The sequence below is a fragment of the Panthera uncia genome (genome assembly GCF_023721935.1).
Source record: "Panthera uncia isolate 11264 chromosome A3 unlocalized genomic scaffold, Puncia_PCG_1.0 HiC_scaffold_11, whole genome shotgun sequence".
NCBI classification, from domain to species: domain Eukaryota; kingdom Metazoa; phylum Chordata; class Mammalia; order Carnivora; family Felidae; genus Panthera; species Panthera uncia.
In genome coordinates, this window is record NW_026057578.1 from 47,351,651 (window position 1) to 47,373,730 (window position 22,080).

General features: G+C 41.3%; 1 protein-coding gene across 2 annotated transcripts in view; it reads right to left on the reverse strand.

The window, feature by feature from the left end:
* NAPB (NSF attachment protein beta) overlaps positions 1-13,990 on the reverse strand; it is a 41,338-nt gene extending 27,348 nt beyond the window's left edge. The window contains exon 1 of one of the 2 annotated variants that reach the window (XM_049651217.1): positions 13,805-13,990. In XM_049651217.1, the coding sequence (XP_049507174.1) occupies positions 13,805-13,902 (98 nt within the window). In that variant the 5' untranslated portion in view covers positions 13,903-13,990. Of the gene's footprint in view, positions 1-2,564; positions 4,145-13,804 lie in introns of those variants that run through there. The other variant, XM_049651219.1, reaches the window with a different exon arrangement.
* Positions 13,991-22,080: the final 8,090 nt, after the last annotated feature.

The window sequence follows — 22,080 nt, forward strand, 5'->3', positions numbered from 1 at the left end:
AAAAGACAGATAAGAATAAATGTTAGGGAGGATGTGTAGAAACTGGACCCTCCTATACAGCTGGTACAAATATAACATGGCATAGCCACTGTTAACTTGGTAGTTTCTCGAAAGGTTAAACATAGTTACTGTATGAGCCAGCAACTCTGCTCCTTGGTATACACCCAAGAGAAATAAAAACACTATGTCCACACAAAAACTTGTATACAAACATTCACGTTCAAGGCAGCATTATTCATAACTGCCAAACAGTGGAAACAACATAAATGTCCATCTACTGAAGAAAAGATAAATAAAATGTGGTCTATACATGGAATGGATATTGGACAATAAAAAGGAATGAAGTACTGATATATCAATGAACCTTGAAAACATCACGCTAAGTGAGAGAAGCCAGTCACGCATGAGCATATTGTAGGATATCTAGGATATGCAAATCTATAGAGACAGTAAACAGGTTGCCTACAGTGTTGGAGAAAAAGGAGGAGGGGCAAGGAGGATAGAGTTTTTTTTTGTGGCGGTGATGATATTCTAAAATGTACTGTTAGGATAGTTACACAGCTATCTGGACACTTTAAATGGGTGAATCATGGGGCGCCTGGGTGGCTCGGTCGGTTAAGCGTCCGACTTCGGCTCAGGCCATGATCTCACGGTCCGTGGGTTCGAGCCCCGCATCGGGCTCTGTGCTGACAGCTCAGAGCCTGAAGCCTGTTTCAGATTCTGTGTCTCCTTCTTTCTGTGACCCTCCCCCGTTCATGCTCTGTCTCTCTCTGTCTCAAAAATAAATAAACGTTAAAAAAAAAATTAAAAATAAATAAATAAATAAAATAAATGGGTGAATCACATGGTATGTGAATTATATTTAAAGTTGCACCACTCCCTTCCCCCAACAAAAAAAGGAAAAAACAAACAAACAAACAAAACTTTGGCAGCTATGTCACACAGCAAATGACACGATGGTGAAAAGCCACACCAAAAATGTGGTGTCAGAATAAGCAAAGCTTTCCTTTAATCACACCCTCATGTTCCTTTTTCTCAACTTCAAATCTGCATATTAAAAAAAACCAATTAGCTAATTATCCTAATGGAAAATTCCTAGGTTTTCAATCTTTAGCCATAGCTCCTTGGAGTTAACAAAGACTTACCACTTTCTTGTCTTACTTTTCTAAAGCATACCAGGAATCTTGCACTGTAATTATAGTTCAATCATTCTTATTAAAGGTTTTCAAATAAAACCAGCTTAATTAAAATGTACTTTATCCTATTATTTTCAGAGACAGATTCAGCTAGGAATAATAGAACGCCTACATTATGCTAGGGTTTATGCTGGATATTTCCACATGTTATGTCATTTTCTTTATTACAACCACCATTAAAGATGCTAACTATGTTTGACAGAAGAGAAAATTGTACCTGGAAGTCAGTGGCTGGCCCAAGGTCATCCAGCTAAAGTCAGTGGTGGAGCTGACACCTGATGTCAAATTCAGTGATCATTATATAAATAATGAATGTATTTTTTTATGAAGACTTAAGACCCTCACCTCTCCTAAAACAGAATCACAAGAAGTATACTCATTTTCAAAGCACCAGAGAAACTCACCTGTCATAAACACAACATAACTTTAAGAATTCATGAAAAATGTACTTCTGAAATCACTCCAAATGCCTACTGTGTTCTATGCATGTGAAAGTTAAATTTTATAAGTTTTAAGGACAAACATTCAGAATTCACATTCAAATAATTCAAATGATTGTTATCCTAGGCCTCTATAAATGAGGTATAAGATCCTTGAAAAGAGAAACAAGTTTCTATGAGAGGATCTACATTATGAAGTGATAGAATTTAAGTACATGGCACTGAACTGACAAGAAGAAAAGCTAACTTGAGACAAACTTAACTATTTTTGGAGATTATCCTATCCTGAATTTGAAGAAGAAAATGCTTTCTCCACCATGAAAGAAAACAGTGACTAGCCTGCATAAGAACCACTACCACCACTACCATTCCCTCCACCACTATCATCTATCACCTTCACCACCTCCACCACTATCATCACTATTACCAACACCTCCACTACCATCACCACCACCATTACCACCTCCACCACCATCAATCACCTTCACCACCTCCACCACCATCATCACCATTACCAACACCTCCACTACCATCACCACCACCATTACCAACACCTCCATCACCACCACCACCACCACCTACACCATCATCAATCACCTTCACCACCTCTACCTTCACCACTACCATTACCGACACCTCTACCACCACCACCTTCATCATCATCACCACCACCACCACTTCTACCACCACCACCATCACCTGCATCCTCTCCACCATGCAGCCCCAGCTGACCCCACCACCCCTCAATTCTATGAGCAAGGCTGACTCCCTCCTCTTCTTGATTATGCTTATTCAGGAGACATTCACTGAGATCAGTAAATGTCAGAAAGGCTAAGAAAAGAATGTTCTTGCCCAAGAGGAGATCAGAATGCTGAGGAAAAAATATTTAACTTCAGGGCTGGAAAAGATCTGAGAGTACTCATCCCACCTTCCATGTTCCACTGAAGAGATGTGGTCAGAGCCATGACATGTCCCACTGGTGAACTGCAGAGCTGCAATCCCATCCTGTCTGTTCCCATTCAGATGCTGGGGAGGTGGGGGGAGAGGGAGAAGAAGCCAGACTGGGAAATTACATCCCATTATTTCAAGGAGCTCCAATAATATTTACATGCAGACAAATCACTGATCTTTTAAAAACCAATTAATCCTCGAATAATCTAAAGTCTTGATTTTTCCTCATCCTGAGTAAGAACTATTTCAGAGCACTACAAAACACTGGCAACTATAGTACATCCTCTTCTAAGACTGTGGGTGGGAAGAGGGGGACGTTAAAGTAGAATCATGAGGACTAATGGCACACACATCCTGAGACCTACCCAAAAGCAAAGGAGGCAACTGCTGAGGTACAAATAAAGCTGCTTCTAAAATCACAAAATACCTGAGTAAAAGTATAAAAGGTGATAACTGACAGTGCTGTGATAATGTGAAAGCAGAATTAGAGACAAAATCTAACCCTATCATCAGAGTATGCTGAAGGGATGTCAAACTACACCAAAGGACTACAAACAGGGAGAAGCCCCACAAACAGGACAGCTCCTTATGTTCACTATGAGCAACATTACTTTAGCCTATAGGCTGACTGAGGACAGACACTACCACAGGGTTTGGCACACAGGCCTCAATAATAATGCTGACTTCTCAGAGTCTGGATGGAAGAAACTATCCATAGTACAGTTTTTTGATAGTGTTCCCATATATCATTCGAAACAATAAGCAAATACAGAAAGCATCCAGAAAAGGAGAGGAAAATTAGGAATCTGTTTAAAATATCTCTACCATTAATAGAAACACTGTTTCTCTACTCACAACACTTCTGACATCAAACCTGCAGCATTTTCCACACCAAGCAATTTTCTAGTTCTCTGCAGCCACCAGCTGGGTGTCCTACAATTCAATTCAATTGTGACACTACCCAGTCAGTGCAGACCTCACAGGTTAAGGGCCTAGTCCCACAAGACTGCCCCCACTTCAGACACCAATCTCAAGCAGTGAGTCCTCAAAGTACTCATATCTCTAACTTGGCTACAAATCAGGGGTTCCCACAACCCCCTCTTCAATCTGATTAATTTGGTAGAACTCACAGAACTGAGGGAAACTATTTATGATCACAAATGATGTAACTCAGAAGCAGCTAAATGGAAGAGATGTATCCAGGGAGGTATATAGGCAGGGAGTGCAAGGGGCATCCACACCAGCTCCAGGGGTGCCACATGCTCACCACCTCCACATGCTCACCACCTCAGAAGTTTTCCAAACCCATCATTTAGAGTTCTGTTAAGGTTCCATACACAGGCATGACTGATCACTGGCCACTGGTGATTAACTCAGTCCCCAACCCCTCTCCCCTCCTGGGAGGCTTAGGGGTGAGGCCGAAATTTCTAACCCTCTAATCATATGGTTGGCTCCTCTGACAACCAGCCCCCATCCTGAAGCCAACTGGGAACCCACCAACAGTCACCTCATTAGCATACACTACAGTATGGTTGAAAGGGGCTTATTATGATACAGGAAATGCTTCTCTCACCCTCACCACTCAGGATCCCACAAGGTCTTTACTGTGTCAGGAACCAGGGATGAAGAACAAATATATACTTCCCATAATATCACAACATCACAGCCACATAGAACTATTTATTCTATTTTTTACCTTCCATAAGCAACTTATTTTCATCTGCACTTCATTTCTATAATCTCTAGATTCTAAAAACTTGTTTTCCTAGATAAACACAACCCTTTCAAGATTAATTAACTGCTAAGTTTAATATATTTCTAAACAGTCCAACTTCTTTCATGCGATGCAGAGAGTAGAGGTCTGCAGCAGGGAGAAGCTCTTCATCAAGCTACCTTGAACTCTTATACCAAAAATGTCTATAAAACCATTAGATCAAGGTCATTTGTTTTTTCACAAACAGTAATAGGAGGAGTAGTGACAAGGACACAGTTTTGGACAAAGTCAGACTATAGGAATACTGTCATTTATTAGATAGGTCCTGCCAGCACAGAGCAGGCAGCCCCTCCAGGGCCTCAGAGAAATTCCACCAGAGCAGCCAGCAGAAGCTGGGCATGAGGACCACACCATCAACACTGATGCAGCCTCAGTGCCCTGTCTTGGCCTCTGGATTCCATTTTCTGAGAACTTTTCACTTTAAAAATAATCATAGATTCTTAGACACAGGAAACAATCTGAGACATTTAAGGAATGTCTGACAAAAGTGTCATTTCCTGAAATGAAGTTTGCGAGAACATGTAGAGCAAAGAAAGTTGGTTTTGATTTTGGTAACAGTCCCAGTGCCTGGACTTGGTATGGAGAGTCACCTTTCTTACAGAGGAGAGAATGTATATTTGGACCTATTAATAAAACAAATCAAGATACTTAAATATACAAGAAAACGAACAACAGTAATTATTGGATAAACTCAGAAATGACATGCACAACATGACTTGTCATGAGAAGTTTTTACATTTAATCTCAATCTTTATAAAAATTCAATCTTCAAACTGAATCTCAATCTGGAAGAAACACTGATGAGACCTGTAAATTCTACAGGATCGTGGTTAGTGACTAAATACCAACTTGTCCTAACATCCTCCAAACCCAGACACATCAACAAGAAGCAGATACAACCACCTGTAATCCGTGCCAACAGCAAAATTAGGAGAGAGAATTCAACAAGATGAAGAAATAATAGACTGGAGAAATAAAACCCCCCAACTAGCAGAGCCAGTGACACTGCTCCTGCTGGACGACAGGAGGAAATGCATGGACATGAGGGGATGAGGCAGGGTCCAGCAGCAAGGAAGGGCTGCACAAGAGTGAGGGAACATGGAAGCCAGGTGGAGACCTAGAGGGCTGGAGCACTGGGCCTGGGGAACTAGAGGGGAACTTGGCTAGAGGTGGCCCTGCTTCTGGGGGAGGCAGGGGCAGATCTATGGAAGCTTAGTCGTGAAGGGAAAGACAGCAAGTGGTGGAAGCTAAGAGTCTTAGAAAACAAAGGGGTGTCACAGCACTGGGAGTCACACCAAGCCCCTACTCACCCCTCCCTTATACTTGTCATCAAAAAAAGTCCTTAATGGTATCAACAGAAGAGAGCGTTCAAATTAAGAAACCCGTGAAACCACCCAAACCCCTCATCTTTCATCACAGAAACACATTTTGTTATGAGACCAAGAAACTCCAACACTCTCTAAACAGAAAAAGGTAAGCAGCATCCATACAAAGCTACAATGTTCCAAGAATAAAAACTCTGCAGCTGACAAAAATGTTCCCCCCAAACTATCCCAAGGCAAACAATCCCATATAACTTAAATATTATTAAACAATCATTTATAGATATGAAACTATACCACAGTTCAGAAATTCAAAATTCAGAATGCAAGAGCATTCAGGGGAACAGAATATTCCACCTCAAAATAAACTACTTTGGCATAAGGAAAATGAGAATGGAGGAAAATGAGAATAGCAGATACAGAAAGACCCTTTCTCAGAGCTTCCCCTATTTGAATAAATGCCGAAACTTCTAAGAAATGGGGACTGCCATAAATCCCCTCTCCTGGAAAAGTTTTATGGTCGTGAAGCAGATGGAAAGTTGATACAGAGATGGGCTTGCACAAACAAACCTCACTCCTTTGTTCTCCAGTCTGCTGCTTCTTGGAAGCCTAAAACCTTTTGTCTTGACACTTCTCTACAAATGCACTGTTCTTTAAGATGCTATAAGCCCAAGTTCCAATCACCCCTTTGAGTTACCCATCACTGTACATGTTCAATACACTATTTCTTCTTGTTAGTCTATATTCTGTCTAATTTGTAGAGCCCCAGCTGGAGAAAAAAGGTGAAGTTCTTCCTTCTTTACATGCACAAAAAATAAGACTATGAACTCGTTTCAAATTCTAGAAATTCTAGAAGGAAAGAAAGAAAAAGACCAAATAATCTCAGAAATAAAATCTTGGCTAGAACACACCTACAGGGAGAACAGATTCTACTGACACTGAGGAGAAAAATAAAAACACCCACGAGAATGGAAATGAAACAAGGGAGGGAAAAGGATCTAAGAAAAAGTGATAGAGAGGATAAGCAAAGAGCCAATATCCATGTAACTGGAGTCCCTGAAAAGGGAAGTAAAATATATCAAAACATTGAAACAATACTTAAAACTACACTTTCAGAAAATTTTATGGAAACAAAAGAAGAACTGAATCAAAATACCAAAAGGGCCTACCACGTACTGGGAAAACGGACTCAGAATGGTCTACTGTAAAACACATATAATAAAACTATTATATTTTATAAAGAAAAGCTCCAGGCTTCCAGGCAAAGTCACTTACAAAATTAAGAAAATCAGGTTAACTTCAACCAGACGTCAACAGCAACATACAAAGCAAGACAACATACAAAGCAAAACAATAGGAAACATTTCTAAGCAAGCTCAAGGGAAAAACAGTGTGAGCCAAATATTATACAACCAGCCAAGCCAACCATTAAATACCAGCGATAGAAGCAAGAACTTAAGGAATATCGCACTGGCTTCCATCTATGAGATAACTAGGGAACATAAGTAAAAATGCTGATGGTGGTGGCACGGAATATGTTTTATTATAGATCTAAGACAAAAAACAAACAAAAAGAGACAGAATCTGTTCCCAAAACAGATCTTCCCAACATCTGTTCCCAAAAAGTACAAATAACTGAACCCTGTCCTCCCACACACATATCACTGGACAAAGGGGAAAATTTAGAACAGGCTCAGTGATTGGCACATAGGTAATGGGTGTCTTTCACAGCAAACAAATTCTAGATGCTTACTGGAGCTAAGGGTACTAAAAAAGGTTACCAGTAGAACAAAAATACAAAATTTCCTAAATAAAAACCAAAGAAAAGAGATCACATGAAGACTGCAAATAAAACATTACACGTAATAAATAGAACAAAGCAGGATGACAGAATTAAAAACCAATCATATACCAGTCGTACCAATAATATAAATGGACTGAAGATTTTTAGATTTTCTCAGAAAACAAAAGCCAATACAATATTGTGTGCTCAATACAAGAAATACAACTAAAATAAAGCTATTCTGAAAGGTTTAAGAATAAAGACATGGCCAAAAGGATACCACATACATCAACCAACTTTTATTTGATTTGTTCCAACAACAAATAACCGCCCAATCTCCACAAGCTTCTTTCTCACTCACTTTACCTGTTATTGCAGACTGGTGGTGCTGGTTCTTTCTCCATGTGTCATGTCTCTCTATTCTGAATGCAGCCCTCTCTCTAGTGTACTCTTATGACAGAGAAAAACCACAGCAGAAGCAAGGGATAGCCCCTGCAGCTTCCGCTTGGGTAGAGTGCACACCCCCTTGCACTTGCTCCCCCAAAGTCAGCCAAGGGCCAGGACAGACTCAATGGGGAGGGGAAGTGCACTTTGCCCAGAGCCCAGCAGCACAGGTCCCACGGCAGCAGGCAGAATGTACAATCCTCTTACATAATACAGTCCTAAAAGCAGGCAAACGCAAATAAGAAAGCAAGGACTGCTACTCCAGTATCAAACAAGGCAGAATTTGAGCTCAAAAACATCAAAAGAAAGAAAGAAATTCACTTCTTAATGCTAAAGATACAATTCATAATGAAATTATAGTAGTTGTGAACATCTATATACCAAAACATAGTAGACACCTTTATAAAGCAGAAACTACAAGACAAGAGATGCAAGAAGACAGAAACACACTTATAAGAGGAGACATGACTATACCCATTAGTCCAAAGCAAGTCAAGGGGACAAAAAATAAACACAAATGTGAAAGGCCTTGACAACATAATCAAGGCCTAGATTTTCAGGATCTCTATCAAGTCATACACTCCGAGGAGAACATCCACCTTCTTTGCAAGTGTGCACGGGCCATTCATGAACACCAATCATATATCAGGTGGGAAAGAAAACCTCAGTAAGTTCTCTGATTATAATGAAATAAAACCAGAAATAAAAAATCAGGCTGCCTGGGTGGCTCAGTCAGTTGAGTGTCTAACTTCGGCTCAGGTCATGATTTCATGGTTCCTGAGTTCGAGTCCCACCCACATTGGGCTAGCTGCTGTCAGTGTAAAGCTTGCTTCGGATCCTCTGTTCCCCTTTTTCTCTGCCCCTCCCCAGTTTGTGCTCCCTCTCTCAAAATTAATAAACATTAAAAAAATAAAAAAATAAAAATCACATACAAGAAAAAAGCACCTTCATCTGGAACACAACCTGCAAACAACTTTTGGGACAAAGGGGAAACGAATTACAATAAAAAACACTATATACCAGGATCTGGGGGATACAATTAAAACATTAACACAATTTTAAAGGAAAACTCATACATCAATATTTGGATCCACATAACTAAAATAACGGAAATACTGAAATATTCCATCCTCCATTTTCCCCAAAGGAGCCAGAGGGCAAAAGAAAAGGAGCAACAGAGGTAAATAAAGCAGTAAACAGGAAACTAATAATACCTCTCAGTCAAACTATTAGCTGTTAGGAGAAAAAGGATCAAAAGAATCAAGAGAGAAGGGGAAACACACAAACACAAAAGTGACAGAGGAAAACAACTACTGAAATAAAGAACATTAAAAAAAGTCCAGATTTCACTAGAAAAGGGTTCCAACCTGAACCTTCAAAGACCAGAGCACCGGGTGAAAGGAAAATGTCTGTATTCTCATGAGGCACTTGTCACATCAATACTTCAACTTGATGGACCATCCACAAATGAATTGCAAAGACAGTAATTCAAAAGAAAATATTTAAAAACAGAATCTAATAGCACATTAAAAAACAATACATTATAATCCATAGGAATTCAAGGAACGCCCCAACAGTTCAATATGAGGCTATCCAATCATTAACATATTAGTAACTAAGGAGAAAAATCATGTTTGTCTCCACAGATATTAAAGAGACATTCAAAATATAACTCTTCTGGGGTGCTGGGTCCCCTTCTACCTCTTCTAAACAAACACACCTCACAGGGCTCATGAGAATGAGAGAATATACGGTGAGCACTGCAAAAACTGCAAAAATGCAAACAGAATAAGGCCAATCTAGAAAGAGTTTACCATTTGATACATAAACTGTAACTTGGCACTAATATTAGAAAACCAAATGTTCATAAGTTAACAGTAATATAGCTCCATGAAGCTTAATAAGCATTCCAATACCTCAGTCAATCCTTACAATTCCGAAAAGCAGATTCTTTCCCTTTGCCCACTTGAAAGCTGAGAAAAACAAACTCCAAGAATGATTTACTGGGCTAGGGGTCACCACACTAATAGAGAGAGACTGAACCTAGGTTTGGTCTTCCTATATGTAATAATATAGGATACATTATTATAGCTTGTATATATGTTATAATTACCCAATATGTAGGTCTATTTTTTATATTCTAACATAATAAATTTATAAGAAATGTACATATATATTTCATATACTATACTACTTGTCTCTAAATAAATCTGAGCTTAATGATTTTTCTTTTTTTAACGTTCAATCTGCACTTGAGTATCTATTGTAACTGAGGGGGTCCTAAATGCTTTACAAATGCTATCATATGTCCTCACCATATTTTGGTAAAACTTAAACACAATCTCTGTAGAAATAAAGCTGAGTGAAGAATACTGAAAATTTATGGCCTACAATGTTTAAGAAATATTCCCAATTTTCAAAATCAGCTAGGAAATTATAGACTCATAATTGTTTCAAGATAACCCAGTAGGATCTTTCATTAAATTTACTTTGACACTGCCAAATTTATGGCTCTTTACAAGCTTTATGACTGGACAGCATTCAAAAGCAGGAGAAGGCAGTATTAACCATGCAGAACATCTTCTGACTGTCATTCTCAAGCAGCCATTCCCTTTCATGTGTACTGTGCTGGCTAGCCCCCATCTGGCCTCCTACAACAAGATGGAGAAGACAGCAAGAGATGCCTTAGCAACTCCAAACTTTACTTTACTGTCATACTCAGGCCAGTTTAAGATCTCACTTGCAGCTCTTTAAGATTTTACATTTGAATTTGAAATTAACTACAAAATTTAATAGCTCACTGCTGGGAACAAACGAATTGAAAACGCTACTCTTTTGGTGGTAGTTTTGCTATACTGTGCTAAGCCCTTCAGAAAGAGTAAGTTTTAATTCAATTCCACAACTACAAAAACACACTACTGTCTAAATGGCAGTCAAGAAGAAAAGGAGAACACCAATAAGGGGTATTTTGTGATGGTTGCACCCCTTAGTGGCTTAGGAACATCTTGCAGACTAGCATGGGACTTGTGCCTTGTACACAGAATACATGACTGACCTTTTCTCGGGAACATACAATGTATATTTTCATGTAATCTTACTGAAAGCAACAAAAAAGGAAGAGCTATAGTATAGTAGTGACAATACAGTATTGCCACAAAACCAGTGTGGGTGCTGGATAAACATGGAGTGAAGGAGATGAGCTCCTAATACATTTTAATCTGCAGTTAGGATAATGAGAATGAGTCCATGTAAAATATGCTGCAATAGGCTGAGCACCTTCTAATTCTAATGGCTGCCATGTCATCAAAACAGCATCATCTGTCGCCTTTAAAGCACGAACTGGTCGGCTCTTAAATACATGGCTCAAATGATACTGACACTGATGATACATCGGTATGTGAGTTTTGTTAACTCAGGAGTCTGACATGGAAGTGGACTACACTGTGGTTTCAAGAAAGAATAACAAGTAGATGGGAAAATTCTGTATCAAAAGAAGGGTGACAGGGTAGACTACCAGGTAACCCAGTCTAGAAGGATGAGGACAGGTACAGATGATGCCAGACATAATAGAAGATTCTAAACATCTAAAATTGACACAGAATCGGTCTTCCCACAGTAACTGACAGAGAAACTAGGGCTGGTTTTTAGCTTCAAGTAATTATATACTATTAAAACTCAGAGAACTGAGTACTCTTCTTCCCCAAGATTTCCTGGAACCAAGTATCACTGAAAATAACACAATTACTCCCCATAGGATAAATAACACATGGTACAAAGCCCTTTCAAATCTTTAATTAAAGGACCAAAGATCCAGTCCTAAAGGTCTTTGGCTCTGAAATCCTGTCAAAGTCACTTAATCTGTCTGGCCCTCTACTTCCTTGGTAAATATCAGCTGACAATTTTGGCAAGTATGCTAATTAATATCATAGTCACCTTCTCCAATGGTTCTAAATGTTTTACATGCATAAACTCACTGAACCCTCACTATTAGATGTACTATTATTACCCCTTTTTACAGCAGACGAAACTGGGGCACGGAGAGGCTAAGTAACTTGCCCCCCATCCAAAAGCCTGCCATATCCAGGCCAGACCTGGGACGCAATGACTTTTATGCAGGTTAAAGACAACAGTTTTCCTATAAGGCCTGTCAATGAAATAGGTGATCAACAATCAAGGAGAGAAAAGATGTTTGTTTACAAACAAAAGCCTTTTCAAAATCCTTTTAGGATTATTGGCTCAAGACTTGGCCAAGCTTCATCAAAACAATAACGCAACACCACTTCACAAAAAGGAGGGTTCCCTTGAGTCAAGTATCAAGTGCTGTAATGTTCTCCTCTGCCAATTATAGATTCTCTTCCAGGGAAACACATCCTGACTTGAAATATGCTGTGACATTAAGATCACCTCCAGGCAGGAGGTGCTAGGACATTAAATTCTATTCAAATATATTTTAAATGCTTTATGAATCACAGAAAGGCACTATTGTTTGGTGTTAGCATCAAGCATGAGAGAATGCTCCTTATAAATCATCATAACTTTTAAAGGGGAACAAAGTTATAATTCACTGCTATGTTCCAAACTACACATCACAGGAGAATTTAGAAACCAGCTAGGATAAATGCCCTTCCCAAGGTTCTTGAGGTTAGGAACCTTTACTTTTATGCATCTTTGCTTCCTGTACTACTGTGCACTGCATGAAACCTGCATCTAAGCATCTCCTGGAGATGTATCCACAATGGTAAAGTATTATATTATAATCAAGAGAATGAAGATGGCAAAACAAGCAGATTCCAAACTGAATTTAGTACATAAAATAAAATTGTTGAATAATGTAACAATTAAGTATTGGTCCTTCTCAAAAATAAAAATATGTTCTTGCTGTCGGCAAAAGATCTTCACTTTCAAAAAGAAAAACACCACCACCACCACCACCACCACCACCACCAGGAAATTTCAGCCTCTCTAATCCTAAACAGCTGAATCATTCACATATTCAACCACCCAGAACGGTCAGTACAGGCTCTGCTTTTTGGGAAGTCCGAATTTAAAACCTTACCCCAGGAGAACAGAAAATTACAGAAAATTAACGGGATTCCCAAAAGACGCCTACTTAGGAGCTGCGTTTATCCTTAATCAAACAGGAGGCCCTGGCAAACCGATCAATCTCTGGTGAAGTAAAAATACTATACTGAGAAAACGTATTCCTTCTCCAACGAACGTTTATTAAATGCCTACTTGGCGCAAGGCAAAGGAGCACCCCATCTCTGGAACGGGGGCGCCGCGCCAGTCTGCTCTTGCTCGGGGCCCACCGCCCAGCCAGATGCCCCCAGATGCGCGGGCCAGGCGCCGGGGCAGGGGTCCCCGGACCCGCCCCTCCGGCTCCTCCTGGGTTCGCCTCCGGCCAACACAAGTCTCTGAGAGATGCGGGTTCAGCCGTGGGGAAAAGAACAAACTGTCCTGCCGCGGCGGTGACGGCCCTCCTCCAAAAGAGGCCACGGGACCCCCGCAACAACGCAGGGACAGCTCCGGGCCGGAGGGGGCGTGGAGGGGTGGGGGGGCCCTCTGGGGACCCCAGGGGATATCTGGAGGGTGCGCTGCGGCTGACGGACCGCGAGAGACTGTAGAGGTTCTGGGGAGCGTGTGAGGGAGAGGTCTGGGGGCTTTAGGGGATGGGGGGCACGCAGGGGTGCTGAGATCCCCTGGGGCGTTCTTGGGAGAGGGGTCCCTGGGAGGCTCTAAGACTTAGGAGGTCTCTGGAGGATGTATGGGAAATGAGGGCCGCTGGGCGTTCCAGAGGTAGAGGGGGGATTCAACAGGGCGCGCATGGGGGTCGGGCAGCTAGGGAGAGGGCCTGGGAGGAGACCCCTTCAGGGCACGCGCGGTCTAGCGCTCACCCAAACAGCCCTCGGAGGAAGGAGTGGGAGGCCTTGACTCTCTTCTCCGCCTCCGCCATCAGCTGCACCGCCTCACGCTCCTTCCCCGCGCTGTCCATGTCGCCTGCTTTCGCCGCCACAACCTCCTAACCTGGCTCGGATGCGCCTTCCGCGCTTTCACCCTCCTCTCGCAGCAGCCGGTCGCGCAGGCATGGCGCGCAAGGCCTACCGGGACTTGTAGTCCAAGGCTGGTCACTGGCGGCGGAGATACGCGAGGCCTCAACTACAATTCCCAGAAGGCCGCTGAGCCGGGCCGGGTGGAGATCTGAGCTAGCGGACTAGCGGCGCCCGGGATTTCGAGATGGGGGGCGTGACTCTCTGTATGGGTCTTAGTCCAAGGTGAACTTTAATCTTTCAAGTATACGGGGAAATGGAAAATGCCCCGTGGCTTTCCAGTAAGGATAACCTCAAACATGCAGCCTCACGTTGGTTCAGGAATCCCTGCTCACCACGACTGATAACCTGGCAATGGGATGGTTGAGCAAACGGAGGATAACAGATTGGAACGTTCAACCTACGCCCCAATTTTGCAAAAGGGAATGTAACGCAGCCACCAAAAGCAATTTCATTAACCATGTGATGCCTATCCACCCACCCACCCGCCAGCAACAGCTGGCAGAGAGAGCCATTTTTATCTCCAGAGCAAGGCATTTAAGAATGTAATTATTTTCCCCAATATAAATTCAGAGTTATTTTTCAGTCCCCCCATATTTCAGCCTTATGTTGGCCCTCTCCTCCTTGGTTATAAATGAGTTGCATTTATGCTATATATGCGTAATCCACTCTTTTAATTGACTGAATTATTTTCTATGGATGGGAGGCTTTGAACTCTCGTATCCTTTACGTGGTGCTGGCCATAGGGGGTGAGTCTTCTGGAGCACAATTCTGCCTGCCAGGAAGACTATCCATAGATAGATGCTATCGTGTGCCAACAATTTCCAGGCCTGTCCGGGTGTTTTTTTGTTTGTTTTGTTTTGTTTTTTGCTTTTGTTTTTGTTTTTTTAAATACAAAGTCTAGACCATTTATTTGGCAATGCTAAAGCAGAGGTGGTGAAGCAAATATGAAAATCACTGCCAAATGAGAACTTGTGACAACATTAAACTATTAATAAATACACTCTGGGCACTGGAACACAATATATATCTAAGAAAATGAAGTCTATCTTTAGAGAGAAAGACAACAAGGGTGAAACTCCTTGAAAGGTAACTAAAGCATAGATCGCAGAGTTCATACATTGAAGGTGCTCTAGAATCACTCTATCAGATCTTCAAGCAGGGTTTACTTACTATTACTACATGCAATACTCTAACTTCGAAATCCCAATTTGTGTGCTTTTGAAGCAGTATTGGAGAAGAAGGAGGCAGGAAATTAGAGGTGGCAGTAAATGCAGGAGTAATGAGAAAAACTGCAAAACTGGAAATAAGCACTTGCAAAGCAAAGCAGTCCACAGGGATTTTCACAGAGTGAGGCCAACTCAAAAGCTCTTAAGTGCGGCATCATTATGTTGAATAAAGCAGCTCCCAAAGCTGGCCCAATGCAGAAACTCCAAAGGATGTTCAAGAAATACTGATTCCTAACCCACTGGCTTTTTCTGTTAGGATCTCCTGAAGTTGAGATCTAGGAAATGTACATTTTAAAAGGAACTCTCTGCTGCTATTGTCAAGCACACAGTTCTAGATTTTCAAATCTGTGGTCAGCTCAAAAGGAGATGGAATGGACTGCCTCCTCCAAACCAGAACATGCAGTTAAGAGTGGCAGGGCACATAGTGACATTTTTTATGTTTGGGTATTTCCTTCATTCTCTTCTTTCTGTCAGGCACATCCTTCCCCAGTCCACACCCAAGTGGCATAAAAACTTCAAGCTGTAATTGTTGTGTAGAACACATGTTTCTTCTCCCAGAGGCTAGATTAGGGGATGTGGCAGGGCAGCAAGGCAAACCTCACAGAGTGAGGATGGCTGAGAGACAGATAAGGAATCCACCAAGCAGGAGAGAAATGGAGACCTGCTCTCATGTGGGCCAGGGAGGGCGTGAGGCCCTCAAGTAGGAGCCGTCCTAGAGTAGGTCCAAAGGATCTACACCTGTGCTGACCAGGATGCTGGCCACTCACCACAAGTGGCCATTTAAATGTAAATCAAATAATATGAAATCAAATGTAAAATTTCATTCATCAGTCACACTAGCCACATTTCAACTGCTCAATGGCCACATGTAGCTAGTCAGCTACCATATTGGACTACACAGATACAGAACATTTCTATTTAAAGCATAACCTAGTGGACAACGCTGACTTAGATATACTTTGCCTTTCAGCAACTCTGGGCATTTAGAAGAAAAGATTTCAGACTGTTTCTGAGAAGATGGAGCAGGAAAGGAGAAGCTTGCACCCTGAACCAGGCAGAACCAAGCAGGATCTGTAGGTCTTCCCCTATGATCAGGGTAGACATACAGACATTTAGACTGAATGAACACACAGGAGGTTAAATTGGAATGTCAAGTATCCCTCTATTCACCCTGAGAGGTGGTCTGCAAAGGCAAGGCTGAAGCCATCTGAGAATAGCCAGCTCTAAGAGAGGCAGAGTCAGAAAATTATCTGTGTGAAAAACAAGATGTGGCCATCTGCACGTGTTCACAGTAGGGGGTGCAGCATGGCTAGAGTCCTGAGTGGAGACTAGCACCAAGGGAAGGTGCAGAAGGCACAAATGCATTGTACTTCCAGGATTGCATGGGCTGGTGTCTTCAGTGACCAGTGCAGGTGCCCAGTGCCCTGGGTGAGTATCTCCCTAGAGCTGAGTGTAGCTGGCTCCTGCTACTACTGCCCTACCCACAGCTGAACAGCAGGTACCAGTTACTAAGTGGTACCAGTTCATTTAGTGTCACCCACCTCCCTTCCCTCTGATTCTAAAGTCTGTAGGAAACTTCTGGCCGTGACTAGCATTGGGTGTTCCCATGCCTGTGGGTCCCAACTGCCAGCACCTGGAGTTCTCCTAAGTGTTCTCTTTGGCCTTCCAGCCTGATCTGCTTGAATGCTGGAGAAGTGGGGAGGATTAATTAACTACGCTAATAGGGGAATTAATGCCTCTTGGCCTTCCACGAGCAGCCCTCAATCAATGAGTGTTGGAAAATTCGAAGATAATTTTCTGGCGGGACATCTCTGAGCAATGTTTCACACTGTCTTGTGTAGTTTCCCAGTGGTAATGAGCCCCACTCATTACATACAGTAGTGCTCACAGGAGAAGGTTGCTAGTTCTGTACTCTTTATTGACTTTCTTCCCTTGCCTCTCCCCATACTCCTACCAGTGCTGCCTTCTGGTGTCACCTTCCAGGAAATTGCTTCCACTGGAATCCTTGTCTCAAGGTCTACTTCTGGGAGAACATAAACTAAGACAGGGAGTGTATGCAGTGACGACCAATAGGCATAGTCTGGTGCCCATGCACAGTCGTGGTGTTCATTACAAATTCATAAATCAGCATTGTCATCTGTGGATAACTGTATACTTGGGGTTCTGGTTGCCACTTCAAACTTAGTGGTGTCAAACTACAATGATCATTTATTAGTATCACCACTTGTGGTTCTGGGGGCTGACTGGGCTCAGATGGGTGGCATCTGAGACCCCATTAAGTTGGGGGTCTCTCTTTCAGGTAGTAGCTGGAGCTGGGGTCACCTCAGGGCTTTCTGCTAATGCTTGCTGCCTGGGATAGGAAGACATGAAAGACCAGAGCAGCTGAGGCTCCTGGTATTTCTCTCTGAACATTTACATGGTGTTCAGGGCTCCAAAAGTGATGGGGGGAGGGGAGCAAGGCAGCTGCTGGATTACCTTTATGACTTAATCTCTGAAGTTCCAAGGCATCATTTCTGTTTCCCTAAAGCAAATAGCTCAGGCTCACCCATATTCAAGGGGAGTGTCTCTAAGGATTTGCAGATGTGGTAAACCCCCCAGAGTTACATTCAAGGGAGCCAGTCCCCACCCTGGTTGCATTGACAAAACTGTGAAGCTACAGCCCCCGGGCTGGGGAGCAGCCCCTCACCTCCAAGGGCCTTCGAATCCCTAGAGGGTCTGCCCCATCTTCAGCTGCCTCCTCCAGTGCTATCTCAGCTTCACTTCTGTCTGTAACCTAAGAGTGGCTCAGAGGCATTGGAAGGGACAAGGCCAGGGCTCCTCTAGTGTTGTCCCCTTTAGAAGACAGGTAAGAAAATAATTCATTCCAGAAAGCTCTTCATCCAAAAGCATCCAAGTAATTAATTAATGAAAATAAATGTTCCCTATTCATGTTGATGAGGTTGGGCTTCTGTACTTTGTGCAGCTTTGAGGATAGAATTTAATTACTCTATTTACAGTGATTCTTTTCATTTTCCTCGTGGACTCGCAAAACCTGAGAGCAATGAATGGGAAACTTCAGGGGGATAATTTGATAAGTGTTTTTTATTATATATTTTTTAAACTTTCAAACAAACAGTAGTTAGTGTATGTATGTGTGTGTGTTTGAGACATTTCATGCTGTGTTGAAATTGCTACAAATATTCCTTTGTTGATATTATTTACCATTTTCTTGAGAAATTATTCCGTAAAATTTAGACCAAAGAATTAGAAAAGGCAAAATTAAATATACAAAGTATCTGTTAGAGGAAACATAGAAGATAGTAAATTAAGTTCAAGTAAATACTTCTGAAAAAAAAACATTATGTCATTAATTAATGTTATTCTTTTCATTAACTGATTTGAAATTCCAGAACACATTTTGAAATTAACTGGATGTTTTTAAAAGTGGCAAATGGTACCTGGGTGGCTCAGTAGGTTAAGTGTCTGACTCTTGATCTCTGTTCAGGTCATGATCTCAGGGTTTGTGAGATCCAGCCCTGAGTTGGGCTCTGTGCTGATAGCACAGAGCCTGCTTGGGATTCTCTCTTCCTCTCTGCCCCTCCCCTGCTCGTGTGCTTCTCTCTCTAAATAAATAAATAAACTTTAAAAATGGCAAATGGATGTAAAACAAAGATGCCCCAACTTTTTTTATATGATAAATTCTAAGACCTTTCTCCTATAGGCTCAATATGTTTCTTCCCAGAGTTATGGTTCTGAGCTGTAGGCACAATGGCTTACAGAGAAAAATGGTTTATTTCCTGGACCATTTTGATTTCCTTTCACATTATTATTTTAATTTAATTGATTTAAACTTCTTTAATTAAAATAAATTTTAGGAGAATTCTTTTCTATTCATTTCTATTCATTTTTATGTGTATGTTTCCTATCAAATCTTTATTAAACCTATAAATATGCAGATATTATCACAGTGTATATTTGTATTTTGTCTGTTTAGGAAACATAAGCATTTTCAAGATTGCTACCAGTCTTTGCAATGAATTGTTGATGGATAATAGTTCTTTGCACAAATTTTATATAGCCCTTTCCTATTATGACACATTGGGGGTTCATCCTATTTGCCTATTACCAAAATAGTTGGGTTTGTCCCAAAATGAAGAAGGCGTTTCCTATCAGTGGTCACACGGTCACAAGCTTATTTAGGGTGTGGTGCTAACATCTCTTCATACTCAGTCTGAAAGAACTGAGCCTTCATAAGCCCACTCTGCACTGTTGTAAATACAATACAAATGCTCTGCGTTTGAAAATACAGTTAATGCTCAGCATTCATGGATTCTATATTTGTTTTTAAATTTTAATGTTTATTTATTTACTTTTGAGAGAGAGAGAGAGAGAGGCTGAACAGGGGAGGGGCAGAGAGAGGGAGACACAGAATCCAAAGCAGACTTCATTGCAGAGAAGACTAGCAACTCTTCTAGAGGATTAAGATCATCTTGCAACCCTGTCAGCACAGAGCCTGATGCACGCCTCAAACCCATGAACTGTGAGATCATGACCTAAGCTGAAGTCAGATGCTTAACCAACTGAGCCACCTACACGTCCCATATGGATTCTATACTTGTGAATTTGCCTATTCGCTAAAATTTATTTGTAATCCCCAAATGAATACTATGGCATTTCTACAGTCATTTATGGACATATGCAGAGCAGTGAAAAATTGGAGTGACCTGATATACATCTTTTCAGCTTAGGCTGGACAAGGCAACATTGTCTTTTTTGTGTTTGTTTGTTTGTTTGGTTTGTTTTTGTTTTTGTTTTTATTTTTGGCTTTCATAGTGTAATAAGTATTTTTCTCATGGTCTATTTAGTGCCATGGTTTCCATTTTTTTTGTACTTTTTTGGTGATTTCACTATTTTAAGTGACTTCCAAAGAATGTGCTGGAATGTGTCTTCCTCAGCACAAGAAAGCTATGCTGTGCCTTCAAGAGAAAATACATATGTTAGATAAGCTTTGTTCAGACACAAGTTATAGTGCTGTTGGCTATGAGTTCAATGTTAACTAGTCAAGATGTAGGTCAAATAAAGTGTCTTTAAATAGAAAAACATATAAAACAAGGTTATGTGTTAATGGGTTGGCAAAAATGTGACCAGAGACTCAAAGGAGCCAAACTTGTGCTCTCCTTAGATGCAATAGTTCAGTATTTGTTAACTCAGTGTTTATGGCGACTTTATAGACCATATTTATTTTGATTGATGAAAATTAGCTGTATACTGGGAGGCTTTCTCAATAAAGAAAATGAAATGAAGCCAGATATAGAATCTCTCTTTCCCAATCCCTAAAAGGAATAGACAAAAAAAGTAAAAGACTAGCAACTCTTCTATAGGATTAAGATCATCTTGCAACCCCTCTTCTCCATCCCAGTCACTATCCTGCTTTATACTGTTCTCTGCCCCAGCATGCTGACCTACAGGGGCTCCATCAATAGGGTCCTGTGTCTTCTGGCATCTTGTTGCATTAGGCCAGTGAGATGCCCAGCATACGATGGAGGGCAGCAGGTGAGTGAGATCATGGCATTTGTTTCCCAGTCCTTCTGCAGGGTGGTCAGCTGAGGCTCTCTGATGTCTAGATCGCTCCCCTCATCTTCCAGCAAGTGACAACCATGTGCCCTGGATTCCCTTGCACCTGCAGCACTGTAAGTACCTCCAATAAATAAATCTTCCTATAGTGAGTGTACCTCTGTTTATTGTGGAGACCCTGATTGACACGCTCCCCAGCTTTTTGTATGGGGTGTAACCTTGAAACTCAAACTATAAAAGTCTCATATGAGAAAGGAAAATCTTGGGCCAGTCTTAGTCATGAACATGGATAAAAGAATTCTGAACAAGATATTAGCAAACACACCATGCACAAAAAATATTAATGGTTATGGACATAAGTGTGAAATGCTTAACTTTAAAACTTTTAGAAGTTATTTTTTGCTTTTTTAAAATTGAAGTATAGTTGACAATGTCACATGAGTTTCAGGTGAAAACTTTTAGAAGTTTTAAATGAAAATACAGGAAAGTAGCTTCATGACCTTGATTTCCTAAATGAGACATCAAAATTGCAAACCATAAGAGAAAAAAATCAATACATCCACTCCATTAAGATTAAGGATTTCTTTTCACTAACATAGCATAACTGAAATGAAAAGACAAAACCACAACCCAGAAAAAGATATTTACAGTAAATAAACCCCAAAATAATTATTACTAAGGATAAATAAATCCTACAAATCAATGGAAGGCAAACAACCAAATAGAAAAGATGAGCAAAGGACTTGAACTTGAAGACTTGAAGGTTACAACAGAGTTTTGGCCTGCTTCATCATTGGCCGCTTGTTGTGTCAGAAGATGGAGGAGTGCTCATGGAAAACAGCAGTAGAGCAGGAGACCAGAAGCTGGAGCACAACAGTCTGCAGAGCCTGCATGCCTTTTATTTGCTTTTGAAATGAGACGTGATGGTTACTTAAATGGCATAGCCTGCTAAGGAGCTGGTAAACTAATGCTGCACAAGTGAAAACAGCTGCAGAAAGGACAACAAAAGTAGGGCTCCTAGGTGGCTCAGCCAGTTAAGTGTCTGACTCTTGATCTCGGCTCAGGTCATGATCTCACAGTTCTGAGTTCAGGCCCCGTGTCAGGCTCTGCGCTGACAGTGCAGAGCCTGCTTGAGATTCTGTCTCTCCCTCTCTCTCCCTGGCCGTCCCCTGCCCATGCTCTCTCTCTCCAAATAAATAAATAAACTTAAAAATCAAAAAAAAAAAAAAAGAAAGAAAGAAAAAGAAAAAGAAATGAGACCAAAGGCTGCATGAAGGATGATGGCCTGCCAACAAACCATGCCACCCTGGGTCCCCAGATGGAGATCCTACAGAGACAGTG